Here is a 16,005-nt window from a genome sequence, read left to right on the forward strand (position 1 = left end):
TTCAAGAAAGAAAGCAAGTATACTCCATCCATCGCCATTCGCGTACAACAGTTTTGCGCCGACTGAAGAAAACAGTGGCGTAAGCAACATGATCTCCGGTTCAACGCTCCTGTGTGGCTCCATTCAGAACATTCCGCAGCAGTCGTTTTCTTCGTTGGCCTGTTTCTCGAAGAACATGAAGTCCTGCAACGAAAGAACCCGAATGCCATGATGTCATCCTACCCCAAACAACCGGTAAAATAATAAAGAAAAACGTATAGAGAGGGACCCATCTCTGAGTGTAACCTAAACGTGGATACTTTATGCACGATGTTACAATCTTAATTATAATTTGATAACGCGGCCGTGACCACCACTAAGATATTAACGATAACAATTGAAATGACGGCCGCACATAAAATAACGTGACAATTTTTCGTATAGCTTAGTATGGTGTGTGTGAACGTGGCTGTATGCTGCCAACTCAAACCGCTGCGAGCTAATAATAATAATTGGTTTTTGGTGGAAAGGAAATGGCGCAGTATCTGTCTCATACATCGTTGGACACCTGAACCGCGCCGTAAGGGAAGGGATAAAGGAGGGAGTGAAAGAAGAGAGGAACAAATAGGTCCGTAGTGGAGGGCTCCGGAATAATTTCGACCACCTGGGGATCTTTAACGTGCACTGACATCGCACAGCACACGGGCGCCTTAGCGTTTTTCCTCCATAAAAACGCAGCCGCCGCGGTCGGGTTCGAACCCGGGAACTCCGGATCAGTAGTTCCCGGGTTCGAACCCGACCGCGGCGGCTGCGTTTTTATGGAAAGCACTGTTAGACGAGAATTAACAACATGGCTATAATCTGGTTAGGAGTAGCCTTCGCCCCTATTGAGGAAAAGAATGAGCAGCGAAAGGGTGCTGTGTGAAAATAACGTAACAGTGCGAGCATTCCGTTCTATTTTTTTTTAAACTGCCATCACTGTTCTGTAGAGTCAGATCACCCAGTGTGCCTTTTTTCCTTTCCTTTTGTTAACTCTCTGCACGTTCCTTTTGGGCGTTTCCGTCCCTTGCAGCGGTAACTGGCAACCTGTTCTAGCCTATTCTCTTCCTGTCCGTTTTTCGCTTGTGATCGCAATCCATGTATTACAAGGAAAGCTCGTTAATTCGAACTCGCTAAATTCGAGGCTCCGGTTTATTCGAACTGGTGTGTTTCCTTTCCGTAAAAACCATGTGTAAGTTCAACGACAGAACACGCCCCTCAGGTAGAACGCATCACCACGGTATTTCTAACAGGCACGTGGCTGACTTGTGTCGGCCGGTAAAGCACGACTACGCAGCGGTGTTTTCTCCGGTCCAGCAGAGAGCGGCCGCACGCCAGCAGCCGTGGCAACCGATCACGTGACTGCCTTGAATGCAGCTCAGTTACCCCGGCTTGCTATCATCGCCCATCACCATCTGCCGTGAGCGCACGCCGCCTATCGCCAGCTGTGTGCTGCCTGTCCAGTGTTCCCCACGCGCGTTGCCCAGACGCCATAACAACTTACACAAAATATAAAAGCACAAATAAAGAAAAGAGGCAGAAGGGGGAGGAACGCGTACAATGAGAAATGCTGCCCCGATGAGCACTCCCTTGATGCTCGTGTCCATGTCCATGGGGAACGAGATGCCGAAATTCTCCGCGTCCGTGAAGGCCTCTTTCAAGAGACCGGACCACTGTTTGGAAATGCGGCCAACCTGCGTCTTGCCGTCTTTGGAAAGGACCTGCGAATGAGAGCATGTTTTTAAAGCATTAGTGTGACGATCGTGGTGACAATAATAATCTGCGACCTAAGCCGCTATCGAATAACCGTGCGCCGTCAAGGGGGTTAGAACAAATAAAGAGGCAGGTTTCACACGCGCATGGGTCCGGCTTCTCACTTACATAATAAGTGGTTACGAGGAAAAGAAAGGCGTAGTGTCTCACTCACTGTGAACACCCGAGCCTCGCCGTGAGCGAAAGAATCCAGGAGTGTGCGAAAGGAAAGAGAGAAACAGTTCTTGTCCAATGTTTAAGGGAATCCGTCAAGGTGGAATAGATTTGTAATAAGGGAGTAGACTAATTACTCCTTATTAAATAGGCAGTTTTCATTGTGGAGGGCTTCGGATTTATTCTGACCACCTTGGGTTCTTTAAATGGACACTTAGGACCACTGCATCCAATTATTGTTCTCAGGAATAATTTATTACGTTCCCGGGTTCGAACCCGACCGCGGTGGCTGCGTTTTTATGAAGGAAAAACGCTAAGGCGCCCGTGTGCTGTGCGATGTCAGTGCACGTTAAAGATCCCCAGGTGGTCGAAATTATTCCGGAGCCCTCCACTACGGCACCTCTTCTTCCTTTCTTCTTTCACTCCCTCCTTTATCCCTTCCCTTACGGCGCGGTTCAGGTGTCCAACGATATATGAGACAGATACTGCGCCATTTCCTTTCCCCAAGAACCAATTATTATTATTATTATTATTATTATTATTATTATTATTATTATTATTATTATTATTACGTGGCTATTTCTTGTTATGTTCACGTTTGTCCGGCAGCAAGAGACTCATTTATGCGTGAGATAATTGAATTAAAAATTTTCCCGCTACTAGATTCAATCTCGTGACGTCTGCACAGAGAAAAGAATGAGACACCATGACACGGACTTCCGCGAGTAAAGCATTTGAGCGCATGAATATAAGAGATGCTCACTCTGGTTGCTTGGCGCAGTTACTTCCGCAACCGAAAGTTAGAGCTCGCGCTTATGTGCGTGTGCCGGGTGGGGGTGCTTTTGTGTTTATAAATTTATCGTGTGATAAGCCGGCACGACGAAGCAGTTCACCCTCCTCCTGCGGCAGGAAGTGGCATTCGTTAGGATGGGCGGTAAAATGAATAAGCAGTGCCCAGCCGCAGCGCCTAAGAGGGAGGAAATGACAAAGATTAGAGTGGGCTAATAAAAACTAAAAACAACGGTGCGCGGTCCCCACCGCCAGAGGGACAACGGGCTGGGAGGAAGTGGTGGTGGTAGTGAAAATTTTATTATTGGGAGGAAGTGACAACCGGAAGGCGACAGTGCCGGTCATCGCTGCATCCTGTAGCAATTTGATGCGTACTTCCGTACATCCGGCCGCGAGATAAACTATGCATTTCACTTTGGCAGGCCTTCTGCCGACCGCATCGCCGCTTGCTGGCCCTGACCCAGTGACTTTGATATTGAGCGGCGGCGAGTGTTCACGTCTGTGGCATATACCAAAGCGCTGGCTTTCCGCGGCTTTAGCGAGAAACAGGAACCGTAGCACGGATCTCATTGCCTCAGTGATTGAATAACTTGCAACTACAGTGCTTACATGGAAGACGACGTCGTTGCAGCAGCAGCTCCATCGGCAGGCGGGTCCTTCGATGCGTAGCACCGTCTCGTGCATTGCGTTCTCGATGCGGAATTTGGGATAGATGATGCTCCACTCCTGGACCACGTAACCGATGGGCGTACCCGGAGGAGCCATCACCTCCAAGGTCTGCGCGGGAAAGACAAGGAATAATTTAACGCAAAGCGGCCCGAAACGGAGAACGCCGCAGAAAAGTCTTGGCGAGTGCTCTGTACGCGCGGTGTTACGTTTCGCCTACGACGCGCGGTATAGCCGGCGCGGATGCAACGGATGCCGGGGCTTCGTTCAAAGTGGCGGTCATTTTGGGCCCGTTCAGTGCTGCCGTAACGCCGCCCGCCAAGCGCGTCCAGGCAGGTTTCAATGCCACGTGTCGTCGTGTGTGCGTGTGTGTGTGTGTGCATGTTGGTGCCCACGCTTGTCTAAGCGCGGCAGCCGGGGAGAGGAGCTCCCCAACTGGGAGGCGAGGAGGTCTGACCGGCGCCGGCCCGGCGGACGCGTCACTTCACGTCTCAACATGTCCGTGCGTCGCCGTCTAGTGCGACTCATCCCGAGCCGTTCCTTCTTGCCCTCGACTCCGTGGGTATAAAAGCAGCTGCCCCGGACGCCAAAGAGAGACTTCGATTTCTTCCTTCGAGTAACGTGGTCGCCCTGACCGGCTGCTCTTTTGCGATGCCAGAATAAACAAGTTGTTCTGTTGGCAGTCGACTCATCCTTTGCCAGGACCTTCGGATGTTTCCAGCTGTGCCCCAGGCGCCAGGCCAACGCTACCCTTGGGGCTTGCAACCCATTTGCAACAGCGGTCGCATACGCGTGCACGAACCCACTCAGGACTGACGAAGAATAAGCTAGAGTTATAGCGGGGTGAATTTAGCTGCCGTAATTAGTCCTCACAGCCATTCGAAAGTGTTAGCTGTTCACCAGAAGCTGTATTCGGAACCTTTTGTTTCAAGCAAAGCATACACTTTGCACCATGAGAGTTTAGTGCGGACCGAAAGTTTAGGTTAATATATGACCTTTTCAGACGCATGGCTTCAGATGCCAAGCCGAATCGAGTATGGGATCGATTTCGATAAGCAGTGAACTGAGGAACGATCGAGTATTGGCGAGTTTTAGTAGAACATACGGGTTGTCGCAGAAGGTTTGGGAGCACGGAAACCTCGAAAAGTGTTTGTTTTCCTGCAGTTTACGCATGCAGCCTCGCACTGAAAGGTGTGTTGTGCACTGCCCTGCTCGAGGTACGCAACTCAGTTTCAGGACGCACGTCGCGGACCTCTAATCTTTCAGTAGTTTTTCAGAATTGACGCTAAAGGCAACACATTCACAAAATTCTATGCTCACTCGTGGTGCTCCCTGCTATTCTGTAACCTAGCTTTTAGATGTATGGTTAGGCTTTATTCTCATAGATCTTGTTGACCCGTTTATATAGCTTCAATTCATAGGTACAACTTTTGTCCGTAAAGTTCCGAGACTGAGTCCGTTAAAAAAAAATGCGTTTAACATTGAAATCATTTGTGCAGCACCCCTTCGAAGTAGTCTTCCTTGCAGTCTATACACAGCTTCCAACGCTTCTTGAGGTCTTGGAAACAGTTCGAAAAACTCCTTTTGGCAGGGCTGTCAGCTCCTTTGTCGTGGCGTCTTGAATGGCTTCCACGCTCCCAATCTAGCGACCTTTTAGGGCTCTGTTCACACAAGGAAACAGTAAAAATCGCACGGGGAGAGGTCAGGCGAGTTTGGCGGATGGGGAAGTACAGTAATGCTGTGCTTGGCGGGAATTTTGTCACGCTCAGAGCAGTGTGTGGCCTTGCGTTATCGTGGAGAAGGCTGTATTGTCCAGATGCCCATAAGTCTCTTAAGTCAGGGTGCGGCGTCGAAGTGCATCACGCATGTGTTGGAGCACGCGGATATAAAACTCCCAATTCCCCGTTTGCCCTTGTGGGACGAACTCGTGATGTATGACACCTTTGGCATCGAAACAAGCTATCAGCATCGTCTTTGCTTTGGTCTTCTGTCGCCGCACCTTTCTCGACGCCGGAGAGCTTGTGGACCGCCACTCGGCACTCCGCCTCTTTGTTTGAGGATCGTATTGAAAACACCGTGTTTCGTCTTCTGCAATGATGCCGTCGACGAATGCCGCATCCTTCTCTACCTCGGAGAGAAAATCAGCGCTCACTGATGTCCGCGTGTCCTTCTGGTCCTTTGTGAGGAGTGCGGCACAAGTCTGGCATTCAGCTTTCGTTTCCCCAAGTTCTCACGCAAAATTTGGTGTCATGTAGTCTTACTAATGTTGAGAGCATCTGATAGCATGCGGACTGTAATTGTGCGGTCTTGCTGTACGATTTCCCTGATCCGAGCCACGTTGTTTTCATTCTGTGAGGTTTGAAGGGTAATTGCACGGTCTTGCTGTATGATTTCCCTGATCCGAGCCACGTTGTTTTCATTCTGTGAGGTTGAAGGGCGCCCCTACCTTGTGTCGTCTTCCACCGACGTTTTCCCGAAACGAACCTCTTGTGCCACTCGAAAACTCGCGTCGCGATAGTCTCTTTGCCGTAAGCGTCACGAAGGAGCTTATACGCCTGTGTGGCTGTCTTGCCATGTTTCACACAGAATCTTATCTTTACACGCTGTTCGAGGTGAACCTCCATATCTCCACATTCACTTCACTCGCAGTAGAATGCACAAACGGCTAGTGACAACGTATTTTTCTTCATGTAGTTCCATCTAACGGCTGCCACAGTAATTAACGTTAAAAGCTCAGGTTAGTCCGAAAAGATGGCGCTACACATTCGCGCAATATTTGTTATGGAGGAAAAACGTTAAGGCGCCCGTGTGTTGTGCGATGTCAGTGCACGTTAAAAATCCCCAGGTGGTCGAAATTATTCCGGAGCCCTCCACTACGACACCTCTTCTTCCTTTCTTTCACTCCCTTCCTTTATCCCTTCCCTTACGGCGCGGTTCAGGTGTCCAACGATATATGAGACAGATACTGCGCCATTTCCTTTCTTCCAAAACCAATTATTATTATTATTCAACCATTTCTAAAGAAAAATCAGCATCGAAATTTTACGGACAAAGGTTGTACATCATTCTAAGCCCTTTGCAAAAAGAAGTGTTTTTTCTCACCGTGCTATCAGTTATTTTTATAAAAGGGTTAAATTTTTCAAGTAATAACAAACGTACAGCATTCCGACCAGTTCGAGAGCTCCAAAGTGACTTGATGAAGAGGAGGAACAAACTTTACTGAAAGGACAATGTTTGAAACTCATTTAGCCACACCGGCAGGGCCCTTAACGTTCCAGGAGCCCTCTGGCCCTCGCTTCTCGCTTGGCTCGGCCGATCAGCTCCTGCTGGTCGGTTCTGTTAACGGCTAGCAGAGCGTCCGCCCAGGAAGAGCGGGGTGGAGAAGAGATATATGGGTCACTGCGCGCGGCTGCTGGCAGGCCCACATGTTGTGGTGTTATAGGTAGACAGTAGGGGCTTGCCAAGGGGTGTAGTAGGATGGATCTAAGGTGGGATATATTCGGTGAATTGGCCTGAAGCATTCTCCGGATCACGCTTTCCTTGTATCTATAGGGAATGGTGGTGCGGTGGGTAGCGGCGTCTGTGTTCTCAGTAGCATGTGGTGATGACGTGGTAGCCGCGGAGTCCGCCATCCGCCATCGCTCTTATGAGTCGGAGGAGCTTCCGTCGGTGCCAGCACGGAGATTTCTTCGGGCGTACACATGAACGCGCTCATTGCTGGGTATACCCTCGTACCCAGATCCCCACGTGGCAGTTATGAGGTGTTCATGCTTGATGGTGCGCGGATACCGAGTATGCGGGGCTGCCGTTTTAGGGATCGAGACTTGGAGGAAATGTCTGAATGCCATCTGGGGTGCGTGCGCATGGTTATAATCGTGATGGTGTTGGTCGGTGGCGGCGCCATGAGCGATTGCCAGTGGTTGGAAACAATTGTTTGATCCTCTCAAGTGCTTTGAGTTGGCGCAGTCCAGTAGAGCGCAGCAGTGGAAGAATTTTCGCCCAACCCTTTGTTCTGAAAATGGATGTGCGCCGATCTACCATAACCAGAATGGCTTGTGCACAGAGGAACATTTGTTTCATTTCACTTAACACCCGCGGTCTTTGGTGCTAGGAACGACCTGTAAACAGGCGAATTTGCCGGTGGTGCGACGTACAGTCCGTGAGCAATGTGAGCGGGAGAGAGAGAGAGAAAAAAACTTTATTTGGTCCATTAAGTGTTTAGCGTTTGGTCTCGTCTGCATCGCTGCAGACTCTTGACCTTCAAAGCAGGGTTGGGCCCCTAGTCCAGGGCTCCACTGAGTCGCGAATTTTCTTGTTATTTCTCCTCTAAATTTAATCCGAGAGTAATTTGGGGTATTATATGTCAAGAAGAAAACTAGTTAGGGAACAGAAAAACTGTGCTTGTCACACTTAATTACGGAGTAATCAACATTACGTGTTTTAGCCCCGCGGACATCAATAGGTCACGTGGCTCTCAATTACTGCATCGCAAGCGATTCGCGCGCCGCGCAGCGGGTGGCGGACAAGAAAGTGAGCGCAGACCTGTAAGCAGCAGGGGAACCAGCAGCTGTCGCACCTCAGGGGTCGGTCCACGTACATGACCTCGCGCTTGAAGTTGTCCAACACCTTTATGCCGAAGGGCCGGATGGGACCACAGCAGTTCCTGGTGCAGCAGTCGGTGTCTGCGCAGATGTATACCGCCACGTGCGTTTCAATATATGGCTGCGCAGTTTTGCTGCCTTACTTTCAAAACGCACTTTCCCGTTGTCTACCGTAATTTCATCTTTTGCGCACAGCTGTCTTCTCGATCCTTTCTGAAAAGAAGCGACACTGACTAACTCAGCCGTTTCTTTTCGCCGCTGTTATGCGATTGTGAAGTGATGACAGAATTGATGCTGTTTATTACTTCACTGCCGATTTTGAGGATCGGTAAATGTCTTTTTATTCATATGTATCGCCGGAGTAACTGAAAACGTCCATTTAATTGCATTGTGCGCTCTTGCGTGCGTTATTAACTAGTATAAGCATACATAAAGGTTTGGTCAGTGGCATTGCTGGTGATTACTTTCTGTCACAGAAATAAAACGAATTTCTGGGCGACTTGTGCTGTCTGTATATTGTCGTGAATTTGTGGCTCTGAAATGGAAGGTACACAGCAGGCGTCAGGAAATCAGGAGCCGAGTTCTGGAATCTTGCAATCATGTTAAAACGGTGTCTGACAAGTCGACACTTTTGCTGTTGTACGACGGGCTGTCACGACCGACGAAGCCATGAGCAGCGATCCAGACACTGGCAATTTCTAAATGGTTACTTTGAACATTGATTCGGTGCCCGATTTTCTTCAACATCATCAACGTCGTCGCCATGATGATCATCATCACCGTAATAAGACGACTGCACGACTAAGGCTATCTTCGGCTATAGTGTAAGCAACTACTTAGAGCGTAGATCGAGATGTTACGTTAATACTTTAGCCAACAGACGACGTCCTAGAAGTCTCTCAAACGCTTATGTTCAAGCAAAATTATTCTCAACCGATTTTCTATTCGTATGCGCTCCGCGATTAAGTGATACGAAAATGCATCTATGTGTGCGGAAATTGATGTGCGTCTATTCGTTTCGCTGCGCATGCGTGTCACGGGCACTGCGGTTGATGGCGCTTACCTTCAACGGCGTAAAACACGTCCTGGCCCATGCTGGGCGTACTTGTTCGCTGTTTCGAAGCCGGTAAACACTGAAAAAAAAGGAATAATAATGATAGTTACGAACAGCGACGCTTTCAATTGTTCACAACCTGCGTAATAATAATAAGAGTAATGGTTATTAGAGAAGGAAAGATGACGTAACTGCCACCAACAAATTAAACAGCCTAACCACGCCGTGAAGGAAGGAATAAAAAAGAGGGAGCGAAAGAAGCAGGAGAGGAAGAGGCGCCGTAGTGGAGGGTTGCATATTAATTTCGTCAACTTAGAATCCTTTAAGCGGCGGCTGCGTTTTTATGGAGGAAAAACGCTAAGGCGCCCGTGTGCTGTGCGATGTCAGTGCACGTTAAAGATCCCCAGGTGGTCGAAATTATTCCGGAGCCCTCCACTACGGCACCTATTTCTTCCTTTCTTCTTTCACTCCCTCCCTTATCCCTTCCCATACGGCGCGGTTCAGGTGTCCAACGATATATGAGACAGATACTGCGCCATCTCCTTTCCCCAAAAACCAATTATTATTATTAATGGAATCCTTTAAAGTGCACTGACATCGCACATCACACGGGCGTATTCCGTATTTCGCCTCCATCGAAATGCAGCCACCGAGGCGGGAGACCGCATAGCTATATTTTCGTTCTGTCTTCTGATGCGTCGGTAACTAATCTATAGCTTAAGAAAAAACAAAATGTTAAAGTACCCTTGCAAATCTAGTCAACAAGTCGTGAAGGTCAGTTCTTCGCTGGCGCCGCATTTAGTGCCAACAAGGCCGCCCAGCCTTTCGAGAGTACTAATTACTTCCGTGAGTGGAAAAAAATAAATAAAACACGAAGTTAAAAGCGCGCGGGCGCGATCGTGGGAACTAATGACGCGGAGCTAGTTCTCGGTCTATAAAAAGGCTTAACATAAATAACAAAGAATGTCGAGAAAAACACTATCATTTGGTTATGTTTATATAACAGCGATTTCACGGCGTCGGTTAGTAAAACGTCGCTGCCGCGCCTCCGTGGCCTTCCGTTCTGTAGACGCTAGCGGCTCTACGGTTTGCGTGAGCGAAAGATGCGACGCAACATGTGTCAAGATGTTCCTGACATGCGCATTGGCACCGGAAATATAGTTCCGCTTACGATTTCCGCCTCAGTGGCCTGCACTCCCTCCCATTCCGGTGGATCCGTTCAGTGACGTATATACAGATGCCGCAGTTTCCGCTACAGACCAGATTCTTTTCCCCTCGCGCGCAGGCTGCGGGAGCGTTCCTACTCTCGACACCATGCTGTCGCCATCTCTCAGCGCGCGCGGCACGTTGGACTGCGGTCGGGTCGCGCCAGCGGCGCGTAGAATGCGTGTTTACGTGTTCTTCGCTTCCGTCGCTGATGCGCTCTATCACCTGACGTATGTGGGTGTGTGCTGTGCATCACTACTCACATTTTCCCATGCCGTTGTACGGTTATCTGACACACACTGTTACGCACTGTTACACATTGTTACACACATATGCGAGGGTAGTCGACCAGGTACGGTGTGGATTGAAAACCGGTACTGACAAGCACATTTCTGCGCTGGGATGTCGTTTGTTGCCGTTTTTTGCGTACGCTACCAGCTATGATAATTTTATGCATCAGAATGTTTATTTATTGATTTCACTGAATGGTGCAGTGATGTGCAAGCGATAACCGGATCGGCCAGCTGCAGATCGAAGGTTGTCCAGGCGAAGCGCGTGTTTTCAATCCCCAGTACGTCTTAGACATCCGTGCACTGAGCTTGCTATTGTTTCCGTTTAACACATTTCGTGCATGTGGATGTAAGCACGACCGCTACCAATTTAAGTTGCTATTTGCGCATGTATCTCAGAGGGATATCGGCGGGGTAAAGGGCTGACCGTAGTATCTCTCTGCTGTTGGTACCTGCTTGAATTACAGCAATATATGCACGATTTTATTACATTCTATGACACGTGGCCAAACGGCTACGCGACGCTGTCACACGTGCCGAGAGCGTCCAAAGAAAATAAACGCGACTTCGGTCCGCAGAATTTGTGAAACCTGGCCTCTCTGCTGATAATGATTCAATCTTGGATAAATTAAGCGAGAATACGTCCAGCAGGTCTCGGCGGCTCTTTAAAGACAAAGGCCGAGCGAAACCGACGGAACGTTGCCCCTCAGGGCGACCGACCGCGGGAGTAACACGCGCTGGAGTTGAATAGAGACCACCCGCTGAGAAGACGTCAGGGCCCGCGTCACGGCGCCATTTAGTCGTGGTGTCGTTCTGCAGGCGACTTAACAAAGTTGTTTCCTCCTCCTCCTCCTCTGTTGTGCCTTCAGCGTCTCAAACGACAGTTCCAGCTCTAGCTACATGTATACCTCTATCGACTTTCGCGTTCAGACCTGCTTAGTACGCAGGATTTTATGATTTATGGGAGTCTAACGTCTCAAAGCGACTCAGCCTTCAAGGGACGCCGTAGTGAAGGGCCCCGGAAATTTCAACAACCTGCGGTTCTTCAACGTGCTCTGACATCGCACAGTACACGGGCCTCTAGAATTTCGCCTCCATCGAAATTCCACCGCCACCACCGGTATCGAACCCGCGTCTTTCGGGTCAGCAGCCGAACGCCATAACCACTGAGCCACCGCGGCGGCGCTTAGTACGGAAGAAACCTCAGCAGCTTGAGCGCGTTCTTTGTGTTATTCGCTTTTATCTCTAACACAGGTGCTCTTTATTAGCGACTTATCTGTTTCGGCCTGCATGGTTCCGGCGTATAGTTCCTCTCGAAAGCGGCTCTAAGTTGCCCGTTTGAGTGTAATCCTTTTTTTTTCTATCGTAAAGCAGGAGATCTGTTAGAAAAATAATTCGCGTCCGCTACCTGATGGCGCATGATGGGGAACTGCGCTAAGGTTACATGGGGAGCACAGCAAAGCCAGAAAAGATAGTTGCTTTTCCCTCTCTATGACAGCCTTGGATATAATACAGAAATATTTTCATATATCTGTGATAAGGAAGTTGTTTGAGCGCACGAGAACACGAATATGCAGCAAAACTCTCACTCAGATTTTAAATTAATTGCCGCCCTGAAATTCTCAGTATTAAATAATCCATTTATTCTCTTCCCCTTCTTCAAAAAGACAAACCGTGCACGCTGCTCTTCTTCAGCAAACCTTCAATCAATCAATCTAATCAATTAATCATCTCTTCCAAGGACAGAGAGAAAGAAAAGCGAACTTTCATTTGCTTGGCTAGACGAAGACGTTCGCACTTTTTCGCTTAATATCGCTTTTCGTGCCCTTTTTCAGTAAACGGTTGAATAAATGCTGAAGCACTGCAAATAGTGATCAGCGAAGCAGGACTGCTTTCAGATAGAGTTCCTAGCACCAAAGACGCTGGTGTGAAATGAAACAAATGTTCCTCTGTGCACAAGCAATTCTGGTTATGGTAGATCGGCGCACATCCATTTTCGGACATTACACTGAGGTCGCGCGCGATTGCTAAACGTACAGTCGGGGGTCAAAAGTCTCTGACCCCCCCCCCAACCGTGCGCGCTGCATCGTCAGGTAGCGTCCGCATGCTGCGCGGCACGGTTAAGGGAAATTAGAGGGGTTTGGGTCAGATACTTTTGACAGAGTATACTGAGGGGTCAGTTGGTCAGACATATTATAAACAAAAACGTAGCATATGGAAGGGAAGAAGACGGGCGAAGGGCGAAGCAACCGTCCTGTCTTCGCCCTTCTTCGTCCCGTCCATATGCTACGTTTTTGGTTTATAATAAGATACTTTTGACCCCAGTCTGTACGTTTCGGCATAGAAACAACGCACCCATACGCCTTCTATCCATCTACCCCTTCACACTATAATGCGTGATTCCCGTTGTCTGGATGAGATCATGAGTTCGCAAGAACACCGCGGACTCCTTCGCCCCTTCCCAGCATTACCTTCGAGTAGCTGCACTTTTTGCTTGATGATGATCTGGTCGATCATGCCCAGGTACTCGAGACCGGGCGGATGTGCGCTGGGTTCATCATGGTGGCGGCGGTGGTCTTGCCGAGCAGGCGGTGCCGGTGCCTTCGAAAAAAACCGTCCGGGTCAAGGCTCTGCAGGCGAGCACAGAAAAAAGAGAAGGAAAAGATAAGAATTTGTATGATACCGATTGCGAGTGCCAGAAGTCTGCACTTAACGGTATAGCTGCGATGGCTAAATGCATGTGCTCTTTTCTAAGGCTGGTCCCGCGGCTGCTAGCTATCCGTATTTCCTTTATCTACGTCTACCATTACAGTCTCGGTTATGTCTTTTACAGGGCAACGGTCTTGCCCACTATCTCCAATAGCACTTGTTGCGTGATAGTTGTGCCTACTTTATTCCCGCGAATTCCTTGGCATTTCCTCCTCGCCATACTCGATCTTTGTTCCCTCTTTTCAGCGCTTTCTTTTGCTTCTAATCCACTCACCTACCTAATCTATCGTTCACTATCTCCTCTCGCTTTACATATTCCGCCCATCCAAATCAAATTTCGATTTCAGCTATGGTGCATTTATCTCTAACTTGTTCTCTAATCCGCTGTGCATCCTTTCTATATCCGTTTGTATGCGTAGCAGTGCGGGGGCGCACGCGCTATTGGAACGACTGCAAACCCGCCGCAGAAAGCTGTCGGTGTTTTTCGGTTCATGCTAATATACTGAAGCCGGCTGAGAACAGTCGAGCGTGCACCATGTTTACACGTGGTGAGGTATCCCGTGGAAAGGCCTGCGGGGTGACGAGTCTTTATTGTATGTGAGCCGCGGAACGGTACTTGTTTCGTTTGCAAGCTCGTGTGCTGTCGCAGCGAAGCTCTTTGATGCGTACACGCGAAGATAAGGGAGACAATGCAATCGGTCTCGCTTTATCTGCTTGCGAAGTGGCAGCTGTGAAGCCTGCAAGCATTGCACTCCCCTGAGCAATGCATTGAGCTACGAGTTAAACTTCTTCGAAGCAAAAACAGCTCCACGTTAGCCCACGGAGTACTTCCGTTTTCCTTTCGCGCCGTTTTGGAAGGTTGTGCTGGGCAAAGAGAAAAAAAAATGGCGACTGTTATTTGCACGAGATATAGGTGTTCAATAACGTTTTCTGTACAGGAAGCTAGAGGCACGCTAGGTGAAGTAAACATGCAAAACCACGCTAGATAACTAATGATTTGTAATGGGGCTTGTAATGAAAACTAGTGATTGTAGCTTAACCTACACTCGCTTTTTTTGTATGCTTGCGAGAATAAAGGAGTAAGATCCACTTTAGGTGACTATGAAGCCATGCCTCACAATACATGGTATAATACATGGTGCAATACATCAGTAGCATCATTCATTGTCGATTAAATAGAACCTCTTTTCAGACAATGTATCTCATGACCTACTAAACATAGTATAGTGCACCTACCTGCGTTGTTAGTGATACAATTACAATTTCCTCTGTTACCGCGCCTCAGGCTCCAGCTGTGTGGCCCAGAAAGGCTAGCATGCATCTTTTGTATACACACCAAAATGCAACGGCGTCACTGGCCTGCACAGTCATATAAGGAAGCGTACTCCTATAGTGTTCAAAATATTAACCTTGTCGTAAGTTCCTACGTCTCAAAGTCTTTACACAGTCATTTCTAACCGGCTAATTTCTGACAGGTCATCCCGCGTAAAGTTCCTATACCGTCGAGCACATTTCATTACTGCATGGATGATTTCTGTCCTCTGGCGACCTTAGCCAGTATTGCTGGTTGATTACTGTAGTATATCAAGTAAAAAGAAGTACTTCTGAGCGTTCGTAAGCCGAATAATGATAGATATAGCGCGCCTAGATCAGCTTGGCCGCCGCTTGTAGGAGATGACAAGGCTAATTGTAAAGTATATAATGACTGCATCTGCTCAGTGAGGAGAAAGGTAATAGATGTTGTTTTCTTTTACTAAAATGTCCGTGGGCCTATGAAATATTAACGTTTTCGTGAACCATCGTTAGAATCGTATACATGCACCATCAGCGTCAAATAAAGCAGGACAACTGAAATGCACGTAAAAAATACTAGCCGCTGGAGAGTAACTGCAGACTGGTTTTGTTAACACTTCCACCGACCGGTCTTAACACCTTCAAAGAGAGAGCCCGAAGTGAATTTGATTCCTTCGTCCGCGTAAGCATACAAGCCTGTGTGGTATTCAGTCTCCCTCAACTATGATCTTCTCGTTATGCTGTTTCCGCTTTGTCTTGTTCGCTTTTCGATTGATGCTGATGTTTACGTTTCTGTATGAGGGTTCATAATAACTTATTAGGCCTGTTTTATGATTTTCTGGAAAAGTGGGGTGGGGGCGACGGAGAGCGAGTGGGACTACTCAACGCTGAAGCGGGCGGTAGATTCACACGCCTCGCGCTCACAGAACACGAAGGATATCGAGGCACGAGCCTAACTTTCAGGCAGCGCGAGGCAAAACGCGTCGCAGGTTAAGCGATGTGAGGCTATATAAGCAGAGCCACATTTCCGGTGTCGAGGCTAATATGTCCCAAGCTAAGAGGAATCTGTCCAGCGCTACAACACGAAGGACCGTTGGCAAGAAAGCAACACGCACGAAGAGCTGTATTCCCTCTTGTCTCTGGCCGCGTTTACATGAATGCGATTGCAGCGAATCGCATCAATTTTTAGAGCATCGCATTCATGTAAACGGTGATAATTCGCTAGGAAAGCGCGTCGGATCCATGCGCCAGACAGGGGTAGATTGAGAATGCGGAGTCGATTTCTGCACTAAATGGAAACAGGCTGGGAGGTGCCCCTGCTCCTTCCTTTGGTGGCCATACAATACCCCCCCCCCCCCCCCCCCCCCGACGGATAACAAAGCTGACTTCGCTCAAGATGGCGGTGCCTGGGCCCCTCTGTCCCGTGCAATGGGCGAGGAGTCGCCGTCCTGCC

General features: G+C 48.7%; 1 protein-coding gene and 1 long non-coding RNA gene across 2 annotated transcripts in view; both read right to left on the minus strand.

The window, feature by feature from the left end:
• On the minus strand, positions 1-13,126 carry LOC144125456 (phospholipid scramblase 1-like). The gene is given in 8 exon segments (XM_077658834.1): positions 1-183; positions 1,578-1,739; positions 3,343-3,510; positions 7,942-8,081; positions 9,064-9,098; positions 9,100-9,133; positions 13,022-13,093; positions 13,096-13,126. Coding segments are annotated over 8 exon segments (687 nt in total). The 5' UTR covers positions 13,112-13,126; the 3' UTR covers positions 1-123.
• The window catches only part of LOC144125457 (uncharacterized), a 16,459-nt gene continuing 13,497 nt past the window's right edge, over positions 13,044-16,005 (minus strand). The window contains exon 2 of the long non-coding RNA XR_013313384.1: positions 13,044-13,180. This is a non-coding gene — a long non-coding RNA (uncharacterized LOC144125457). The remainder of the gene's footprint in view (positions 13,181-16,005) is intronic.

The sequence above is a fragment of the Amblyomma americanum genome, chromosome 3 (genome assembly GCF_052857255.1).
Source record: "Amblyomma americanum isolate KBUSLIRL-KWMA chromosome 3, ASM5285725v1, whole genome shotgun sequence".
In the NCBI taxonomy this organism is placed as follows: Eukaryota; Metazoa; Arthropoda; class Arachnida; order Ixodida; family Ixodidae; genus Amblyomma; species Amblyomma americanum.